General features: G+C 38.0%; 2 protein-coding genes across 3 annotated transcripts in view; both read right to left on the minus strand.

Annotated features, from left to right (window-relative positions):
* chrdl2 (chordin-like 2) lies at window positions 1–6,356 on the minus strand. Its single transcript, XM_068601203.1, has 11 exons — window positions 5,764–6,356; window positions 5,216–5,328; window positions 4,999–5,092; window positions 4,755–4,900; window positions 3,510–3,603; window positions 2,851–2,912; window positions 2,129–2,297; window positions 1,818–2,006; window positions 1,540–1,713; window positions 1,018–1,110; window positions 1–939 (listed from the first exon to the last, which is right to left on the minus strand). Exons 1-11 carry the CDS (start codon window positions 5,828–5,830, stop codon window positions 806–808), a joined length of 1,335 nt encoding a protein of 444 aa, XP_068457304.1. The 5' UTR covers window positions 5,831–6,356; the 3' UTR covers window positions 1–805.
* Window positions 6,357–7,913: 1,557 nt separating this feature from the next.
* The window catches only part of spag7 (sperm associated antigen 7), a 4,684-nt gene continuing 1,693 nt past the window's right edge, over window positions 7,914–10,904 (minus strand). Inside the window, exons 3-8 of one of the 2 annotated variants that reach the window (XR_011080009.1) lie at window positions 10,599–10,687; window positions 10,405–10,489; window positions 10,226–10,315; window positions 9,365–9,521; window positions 8,948–9,248; window positions 7,914–8,008 (exon numbers count right to left, since the gene is read on the minus strand). Coding sequence is in view for 1 of the 2 variants with exons in the window: in XM_068601205.1 (XP_068457306.1) it covers window positions 9,133–9,248; window positions 9,365–9,521; window positions 10,226–10,315; window positions 10,405–10,489; window positions 10,599–10,687 (537 nt within the window). In the remaining variant the exon portion in view is untranslated. Of the gene's footprint in view, window positions 8,009–8,255; window positions 9,249–9,364; window positions 9,522–10,225; window positions 10,316–10,404; window positions 10,490–10,598; window positions 10,688–10,904 lie in introns of those variants that run through there. The other variant, XM_068601205.1, reaches the window with a different exon arrangement.

The raw sequence follows: 10,904 nt of genomic DNA on the forward strand, positions 1-10,904 counted from the left end.
AAACTTTATGTGATATAATTGTGAGAAGAGGTACAGAGTACATTCAGCTACATTGACCACTTTAAAGTACACATATTCTGGTATGTGTAGCTGTAGAATGTCATAAGGCTATTATAATTATTATAATTAACAAATCAAATCCTGTGGCTGCACACAAATAGCTACAGTACGTCTATAGTTTGACATCAGACTGAATTATGAAGATTGTTTTCTCACTACAAAGCTGTGTATTCACTGGCAGATTGAAGCCCAATGCAATTCTACTTCATGCAACAACAAAAAACAAACAGTCAAATGTATATACATAGAAATCATACAAGAACAATATGTTTTAAATAAGGTGAAAAACCCTTAGTTTCAATTTACAATAAATATGTTGATGATCATATAACATCCTTAAAAAAGTGTTTTAATTCTATACAAATTGTGGCCCTTTGTCTAACATATTCTAAAATACAGATGATGTTCATGTGGTTGAGCAAAGAGTTTGTTGGAAGAATACTGATTGCAAAATGTCCTCAATCATTCAGCATCTGAGTCAACAAAGTGTCAACCCTTGTTTATGACCATGTCAGTTATCAAACACTGTCTTTTGTAACTTAATAAGTAACAAGTCAAACATATGAGATGATTAAAACATGATGGACCACAATGTATCAGTTAAAAAACAATATTATAATTGAGAAAAAATTCCACTTGTGTTACAGGAATGACGCAGGACATGTATGAATAAAGTTTTTACTGTATGTTAACCATGTAGTTATCGGGAGTATGGCTATAAAAAGTGTCAGGGGAGGAAAAACAATCATGGTGAACACACATCTTGTATCTGTTTGGGATTTAGGAAAGTCATCATCTCCCGAATGCCGTCTTCACAAATTGTGGTCTGAGGAGCTGAATTTAGATTTCCTTCCTGCTCTTTAAATTTTCTCCACATCTCTGAAAAAAAAGTTTAAGTCAATATATAAATCAGTCAACAAAAAAACCCCCAAGATTTCCAGAATGTTAAAATAATACCTTCATCAACTGTTGCAAGTAATGTGTAATTCTCTGGATGATCCACAATATATTTTCTGAGAACGTCACCGATTTCCATTAATTGTAAAACACCTGTATGAATAAAGAACTCAGAGTCATACATTTGTGAACATGCACAGATTAAGAAACCACGGGCCCTTAGGTCTGGACGTGTCAAGGCCCAAGGGCCAGGAGAAGCGTAATAATGACCCTTGTGTCCATACCATGAACATAAAAGTACAGCCAGAAGCTGCTAGCTTCGTTTAGCATCAAGACTGGAAACAGTGAGTCTGCTGACAAAATCCTCGACCAGCACTCTAAAACCTTTTTAAAGTTTTTTAAGTCTTTTTTAATCCAAACAAAAAAAGAGACTGTAGTCTTTCAGTTTTTAAGGCGGGCGATATGCTCGCTAGACTATGTCTCGAGTGGCTGTTTATCTAACGGACATATATCAGAGTGGTATAAATCTTCTCATCTGTCAAACTCTTCCTTTATTATAGTTCCCGGCAGGAGTTACAGTACCTTCTACAGCCTTCCATACTTGCACTTCAACCTCAGCAGTGCTTTGTCTTTCAACAGCAATGATCCTAACTGTATTGGGCGGATCCACTTTCAAAGACGACTCTACTTTATACACCAAGAGGCTATTCTTATATCCGAGATAACACTGGGTCTGGTTACTTCCAGCTTTACTTTCTGAAGAGACACAACAGACAGAGGTTATGTGGATGGTGTTTACAGCCAATCAACATGATGTCGGTATAAATAAACAGTTCATTATGTTGACCATATTTGACTACCTGGACAAGTCTTGCAGCACTTTCCCGCTGATTTCATAGGATGTTGGCATGGGTACTGCCTGGGACACGTGATGCGTTTGCAGTCCTGGAGGCCATCAGTACAAGTGCACAGGATGCATTCCAGGACCTTCCCCAAAACTGGGTTCCACATGTCTCCATGTGAGTATGTCTTGCCGTTGTATAAACAAGCTGAGAGAAATGGAAAACATCTGAGTGTTGTGCTACATGTGGAATTGATCGTAAAGTTGAGAGGAAAATGTCTATAAAATCAAATACCTGTACACGATCATTCTGTTTGAACAAAGTCTCACCTCTTTGGTGTTTCCTCTGCAGAAAAATCTTCACGGTGGTCTCTGAAGCCCCTTTGAGGTTAAGTTTACTGAGGCTCAGGCCTCGAGGAAAAGTCCTGACCCTGGAAGGAGTGGCACGGTCGAACCGTGCCCTGCTCTGCTCTCCTGAGCACTGGTCGACTGAATGCCTCTTTTATAAACACAGATATAATAAAACACAGTTATCTTTCATCTATTCTGCTCTTGGCTTTACTTGCTTTCCCCTGAGTGGTAGCTGAAAGACCATCAAATGTAAGCTACATGTGTAAAGTCTGGAGCCTGGCAGAAGTCACTGAATCATTTCAGATTTCTTTTCAGCAATTAAAATTGGATATTGTTATTCAGTTTCATTATCAAGTTGAGCAGTCCAAGGACCTTAAGGGAACATTTGACGACTTTGTCTTTAATGATCGCTGAAAAATTGATGTTTTAGGAAATAATTTGAACAATGTGATCCTCAAGTGAAAATAATTCATTTGCACAGTGAGCTCAAAGGTCAGCGAGGGCTCCAGAGCGGCTCCCCTGGAGTGCGTAGTGACCTCAGTGTTATGTTCAAGGACACTTCATCAGAGCTGACACTTCCCTGTGAGACTTGAACCCAAGTCCTGTCATTAAAGTGCAGCTGCTCAGCTGATAGCACACATGTACATACTTTCAAAGATAGTAAAGTTCAATAAAGCAATATCTTGTTAATTTTAACATACCACGCCTCTGTTCAGTTGCTGGTTTCCATCCTCAGTTGACGAGGACCCGCTGGTGCCATGATCTAATGTCCAAAGAGAGAAAAGATTTGAGGACCATGTAATTAATATGGAAGCCAAGGGCACTCACTTAGGAAAAAACGTAATATAGACTTTAAGTGAAATTGTATCATGATAACAAGATCATTGTGATGTGTTGTGCCGTCGGATTAAGTCCATTACAGGTTCCCTGCATTCATTCATTTTGATAACACATTTTATTACAGATGTCTTTCAGACAATTGACATTGCAAGTGCAGGTTTTTAGGTGATGCTCATTTTAGTTAGAACAACGAGGGGTGAAAAACATACATGCACAACAACAAAGAAACAGATTGAAATAGAGCAAAAGGAAAACAATCTAAAACTAGGGATTGATCTATTCTTTATTGTACATTCATTGATTTATGAAAATAAAATCAGGGCTATGGGGTGTTACGTATGTAACCCATTTTTCATTTGGATTATTTTCCATGTTATTTTGCATCTACTTGCATTTTTTTTGTATATACATCAAAACAATTATGAATAACAAGCCATGTACTCAGGCCTGGTACTCAAAATATTATTGCAGGTTGGAAACAGAAGAAAGATATTTTCTCAGCTTGGAGGAGTTTGATTACCTTTACACACCAAACAGCAGGTATCTTGGACGGAGGCTGGTGAGGAACAGGTGATCGGTTGGCATGTTTTCAGACCACAGAAGATGTTTCCATTCTGAGAAAAGAAGGAGCGGGATTGTTTTCATTTATCTCCAAGTACGAGCTCCAGAAAGCGAAGCACAAGGACTGCACGGTTTCAGCGGGCCTCTCCAAGACCTGCTTCCCTATTTATGTGCAGTCAGATACATGTGATTCAAAACAAGAAAAACAAAGTGCAAACAACGTCATCAAAGTGTCTTCTGAGATCCAATATCCTTGAAAGACATCAACAAAAATGTAATGAGACGTCACATTTGTTTTGCTTTTGTCCAAATTCATTTAAATATCCTTTTGCCACACGTAGACACTCACACCAGCGGCTGATTCGCTGGCGCTGTCCTGCCGGTCGGAGATAATTATGTCTGCAGTGTTTTGCTTAAGGAAACAAGTAACTACAAATATGTTGTTAATATTGTTTTGTGTTGTCTCCCTGGAAACATCTGTTAACAAACACCACTTATCAAGTCATAAAATGAACTTCTCACTTCACACAGCCTTTTAAAAGGACAACTCCAGGGTGTTGTCAGTTTTGGCCTCTCGTCTGCCTTCCTCTCCAATATACTTTATGCTTTTGCTTTTTTAAATTAACAGTCTCATCAATTTTGTTGTGCCTTAACAAAATTTAAGCCAAACACAATTAAATGGAATTCAATCATACATTTCAACTTTTACTGCATAGCATTCACAGCCATAAGCTAGTAGATGCAACAAACGCTACCTGAAACAACACACTTAACAAATTTGGGAAAAATCTAAAATCTTTTATTGCGTGAAATATGAGACATTTTAACTCGTGAGAAACAGTTGTACAAGTGGCCTTTGTATGAGGCTCACCAAACAGTAAAAAAAAAGATCAAGCACAAAAAGGCTTTGGTGATCATAAACACACATGTTCTAAGTGTTAGGAAGACAGTGTTGAGTACAGCTTTTCTTTTTTTTTAATCTAATTAAAATCTTTTTTTTTTAATGATTAGAGCTATATTGTTTGAGAGGAAAAGAGCAATTATTAAAGATCTGAAAATACACATCGTATCAAGGTAATTTCTTTTTTGAAAGAAGCGCATAAACAACATCTCACAGACGACTTGAGCTTGTGTAAAATTATAGACTTTAGTTGTGATATTCTTGCGCCAGATCAATAAAAGTAGTCAATAGAATGTAACTTACAGAGCATGTGCACATGACACACTGATTGCTTTGCTTGGATGGGAAGAGGTCGAGCTTAGTGAAGGTCTCCCCTGGCTGATAAATACTTCCATTATGCCTGCAGGACTTCACAGACGCTCTCAGCCCTGCAGGGATCCTGGGCTGATCTGAAGAGCACATCACACCGGACAGGATCGTATTTAAAGTCACACCGAGAATTGAGTGCCTCTTATGAAACTGTGAGGAAGTTGTGTAGACCGAGTACCTGTACATCTAGGACAACACTGCTGAGGCTCAGCCACCGGGTTTTCACACGGCAGGGCTGGACACTTGATTGTGTTACATTTCACATGACCTATCTAAGAGAGAGCAATATAAGAGTTTACAAGCACTTTTAATTAAATCCCAACCACACAGCATTTCAGACAGTTTGGCGATTTTAATGCAATAGTCCTTAAGATCTTTGTTAAGAAGCGATGTACCTCTGAGCAGACACAACGCATGCAGTACATGAATCCGAATGGCTCCAGATAGGGATGCCAGCTGTCTCCTGGGCTATATGTCTTGTCTTTAAAAGTGCATACCACCCCGGGCCCTGGGTGTCAAACAGGAGGAGGATGAGCTACATGTGCCACAAATGCACCAAACAACAACAACAAAAAACATTTCCTGGTGAACGAAGATGTACAACATCTGTCAAACACAAACATTAGTCAATGTCAATCCACTTTGAGAAAAAAACATGGGGACTGCAAATGTAACTGATCCCACTTCAGCCCATTAAGAAGCCAAAGTTTAACAAGAAATTGCTTCTCTGACAGAATTATATGAATAGGAATGTTTTGCTTTACCAGCAAACAAAATAAGTTATGTTAAAAGCAACAGAGGGTGTTGATCTTAAAATATAAATTCAGCTTTAACTTTACATAACTTTACCCATCAGAATCACATTGCCCCGCTTTCTCTTAGTTTTAAGCACTACACGCTTTTGATCCAGACAAAATGAGCCTCAGCGGGGTCTCGGCCTTACCTTTCCGAGGTTTTAGCTCCGTTTCTGTAAACCAAATGATGAAAAAGAAGGAAAATGTGGTCTTCATTTTTTACATGTGCGTGACCGAGTCTTCAGCGCGCAATACGTGTGTTTCTACAGGACAGAAACTGCAGGACAGTGTGAGACAAGGTAAAAACAAAAAGGAAAAAAAAAAAGAAGAAATCCAACATTTTTCTTGGTTAATCTATGTCGCCTCCCTCAGGAGACAAAAGGTAGTGCCTGGCCAGAAACAGGGATGAGAGAGAATAACAGACATGAAGGAAGTGATGAGATATTTTATAAGTAACAGGAATTATTTTGTGAGGGGGACACAGGGGACACAGCCACCCCATGTTTCCGGAAGGTAGTATTAGACCTCTCCACAGTCCAACAACTAACGCTATTATAAAAAAAATACTTGGACTTCTTCACGTGCTCGGACGATGCGGAAACTCCCCTCATTCAAACCCAATCTCCACCCTCGCGCTCCTGTAAAGGGTGTTTCACCGACAGACAACAAACAAAGCCAAAAAAGAGGTAAACAAAGTGGAGGGCACATGTGTGTTCAGCTTGTTACATTTACACCAGTGGGTCAGTGGGTATTTACTTGCAAAAACAAGTAAATAGAATATTGGAAATTACCTTTCATCAAATCAGGGAGTAACATGTATAAAATAAATACCCACATTCGTACAAAATCTGTGTTGAAATTGTGGGGGTATTTGTATGCAAACCATGTAAGCCTCTCACACTCCACCATGTCCCAGGTGACACCAGTAAGTCCCTGAGGGGTCAGGGTTCGAGGCCTAAGGGGGGACATTGGGCCTTAGACTTTTTATGACTTTTTTTTATGGCATACTTTACTTTGACATTGTTATGACTAACTACATCTTTTTTTTATGGCATACTATCTTATATTTTATATGAAATACTGTACTATGACATTTTTATGATTTCTTGATGGCATACAAAAACAATACATTGTTCATGACATTTTTATGGCTAACTGCATATTTTTTATGGCACACTTAACCATACTATTTTAATGAACAACTTCATAGTTTTTTTATGAAGACATTTTTTGAAATATATTTTTCATGACATACTATACTACGAGATTTGACTAACTACACCATTTAAAAAAAAAAATACTATACTATGACTTTTTCCAGGATTTCTTAAGATAAAAGATATGCTGACAATTGCCTCCAGAAATAAGAGGATCACAAACCACTTCTTTGCAACCATGTTCTTGCCAGATACAGTGGTGAGATAATGCATAACACGTTTGGTTATGGGGTTGTATGAGGTATTTATCCATCATCACTGTATCGCCTATAAAAGACAACCCACAGTTTTGAGAAACAGACCCAACCTAGAAGCAAAGAAATATGCTGCTGTGGATAGCAGCAAAACCTTTTTGCAGTGGCCTATCTAAAAAAAAAAAAAAAGAGTCAATATCCATATAAATGCTATATATAGAGTATTGGGATGGCATTTTACCTCTGCATTTATTTCCAGTGGCTGCACGGCAGAATGCTTTGCTCGGTGTCGATACTCCTGCCTGTTCCTCTAGGGCCGACCGTCCTCTGTCTGAATAAGCACCTCATGCAACCCCAACTTCAAAACACCCTTTCATTTATACAGTCAGTCACTATGTTGTCCTTTCAGAGGTCGGGGATCTTGGAGAGGAGTGGATGTGACTTTATTCTGATCATTTCTTGTATATGTGTTTAGTCTTTGGCACACACTCAGACCTCTCCAATATGCATTATTTACACACAACTGGCGTAGCATTTTCACTTATTCGTCTGCAATGTATTATAGTCTGTGCAGTAACTTGTGACACCATTTTACTGCCCGCAGCTTCGTTATTAAAATACTTGTTTCTTAAATTTTATCTTACACTAATTGTAAGTTTTGTTTATTATCAGCCATCACACTCCCCATCTTTTTGTTTCATCCTAATGTTGTTCAGGAACCTGTACCCTTGTCGTATTTGATAAGCAAACAGGCTCATCCACAGGCGGTGTTCACGTTAATGTTCCTTTTTCTCACAATTATCTTTGTATTTTTTCTTCGCATCATTTGGGTGACTGCAGGTTATTAAGGGACACAGCAACCATGTGTTTGTGTGGCCTCTGACTGACCTCACAATTCACAAGAAGCAGTTCTGTTTTCCTCCAGTCTCGCTCCTTTTACATGTCGTCCTCCATACATTTGCTTGTTTATGAAGCAGCTGTTCCTGCAGAGTTACAGACACAATATAATAAACAAAAATAAAAGGCAGCGGACGGACTGCTTGTTTGAAATTAAATGCAAGAACAGCAATTACATGAAGACTTTTACAAAGTGATATTGGATTGGATTTTTTAAGTCTGTATTTTCCTGATGTATTGGATTAAATAATATTGACAGCAAAACCAGTTTTTAAAAAAGTTAATTATCTAACTCATTAGGCTATGAAGAAATGAGGAAAACTTACAGAAAAATACTTAATACCGTTATCTATTTATTAACACACATGGGGGAATTTAACAGTGCAACCATGTTCAAATCACAATAAAATCGTTACAAACTTACTTGAAGATATGACGATTTGACCAATATTCCTACTACTAGTCTAGTAGCCATGAACGGACTTAATAATAAAATGTTTAATTTGAAGAAACCGTTTAATTCAGATCTATTCAAACAAAGAAAGTTTCCAATTTATATAAAGATTCCTAAAACCCATAAAGCAGCATTTTCTAAAATGAGATTCCTCTAAAACATTACAAAGATCTGAAACAGGTTGAGACCATGATAACATCCCCAAAAATGTAACCGAAAGCTGATCATTAGATGGCATTCCTTGTTTCCTTTTAAAAGCTACACTGGATATTTGGAACTCTGACTTTTCAGCCATGATTTCCTAAAACCTTGCTTTCAAAACGTCAATATTTTCTCAATAAAAATGTCACCTCGGACCGTGAATGCACATCTGATTCAAACATGTCAATTGTTGCCAAAAATCTCCTTTAAAAGTTATGTCTAGGATGTCATAGGTAGCTAGACACCCAGACACATAATTTTTCACTCAAAATAGTTTTCTCATACTGCAACGTGTCCCATAGTGTGTGAGAGGATTGATAATTGACGTCACAAACCAATGTTAAACTTCTCCACCTGGATTACACCTCACCTGAGCATCCTCCACCGAACAGGGTTCCATGATTTCTACACAGTCCAAGACAGACATTGGTATAAACACTGCATTCAACACCTGTCGTTTAAGTTATACTTCTGGAGATATTGCATTATAGGATGAATTACACCGTGCACACAAACACACGAACGCGGACACACACAAATGGGGAAAATGAAGACTCAAGAGCTGCTGCCGTGTGCCCCTGAGTCGCTCTCTTGCTTCTGCCGTTTCTTCGCTCTCATTTCATTCATGGCCTCCTCGATGGAGCGAGTGTCCCTCTTATTGGCCACTGGCACTGAGGGAGAAAAATACCAATGTCATGAGTAAATGCAGATGCCGCAGAAGGAGAACTGTGATGGGAATTAAGTGAGGCAAAGCAGTACAGTGATCACTGCAACAACATCTACTCACCACAGCCATAGGTGCTGTTGGCCTCTAGTGTATGTGCTGCGTCTTTTGCAGACGAGGTGCCGATCAGGTGACTGTACTTGTCTCTGTAGTTGGAGTTGGGACACGTTTCTGGCTTCTTTGTCTGACTGGATTCTGTTTCTTCCAATGCAGCCTGTTCCTGCAGGGAAGAGGAAACAATACAATCTGAGTCTTTGACAAAAAATTTAAAAAATCAAGGATAAAGCAACCAGTTATCAAAAATAATTCCCCCCACCAATATTAGACATAATTGAACTGCAACGTGAAAAACATTCAAGAAGTTATCCTGGCAATATAAATGTAAAACATATTTAAATAGACCTCTTTTTCTTCAACCTGATTTTACTTTTGTAAATTAATTGACCTTTTTCAACATCTCTCCTTAGAGGTTAATAGAATTTATAGCAGTCAACTGTAGATTGTGTAGATAAACCACATGGAACGAGCACCATAATAATAATATATATATATTATACATATAAATATATGACAGATTCAGATTCAACTTTATTGTCATTGCACATAGTACAAGTGCTGTGACAACAAAATGTGTGCAAAAGAAAAGCAGTTCAGTGCAGTGCGGTGAAATATGATGAAGACATACAGCGATCTTTACAAGCTTTTCTGTCTCCGTCTCTGCTTGATTCCCTTTGTGCTGCTCCAGCCAAGATGTCAACGTAATTGGATTCAATTTAAACTTGTGCCAAATAAAAAAGGGATAACTAGGTCTGATCTAGTAAGATAACAGCTGCAACTTCTTACTTATTCACACATGAGACAAATCAGATTCATGTAAAAGGGGTGCATGTCTTATTGAAAAAGAAAAAGAACACCCAGTCTTACTTTTACTCTGCGCCGTTGCTCTGCGACCTTGGGATCCCAGTCCTCTCCTTTGCGATAAGCTTCCAGCTCCTCATCTGACGGAGCAAACTCCTGCCACAGCACAAAGTGAAAATCAGTCACATTTCCTCACGTCGTCACATTATTATCAAACAACGGATTAAAAGCAAATAATTTCTAACCTTCTTAAAAAGCATGACGTAGCGGCTCTCCTCGTCTTCCCCAAAAGAAAAAGATGTCAGACCGGCCACTTCTGCAACATCATGCCTATGAGAACGGAACAAAGAAGATGTAAAGACATTTGGCCATATGATGCATCAAGTCATGTTTTCTTGCATTAATAAGGAGCTTATTGTATTTATCTGAAGTAACTTACAAAATACTCCTTTCAATCTTCCCCATAGGATTGTATTTCCGTTTCTGTTGTAAACTGTCTTGAATGAAATCCGACACTTCTTTCTCCAACTAAACAAGCGATGGGGAGAGAAACAGTGACAACAGTGTGATAAACAACAACAGTGATGAAGGAAGATTGCAGAAACACAATATATATATATATATATATATATATGAATATATATATATATATATATATATATATATATATATATATATATATATATATATATATATATATATATATACATACATATATATATATATGAATATATATATATATATA

This window comes from Clinocottus analis, unplaced genomic scaffold (genome assembly GCF_023055335.1).
Source record: "Clinocottus analis isolate CAN_PGR_092001 unplaced genomic scaffold, fCliAna1.0.p SCAF_5, whole genome shotgun sequence".
Taxonomy (NCBI): Eukaryota; Metazoa; Chordata; class Actinopteri; order Perciformes; family Cottidae; genus Clinocottus; species Clinocottus analis.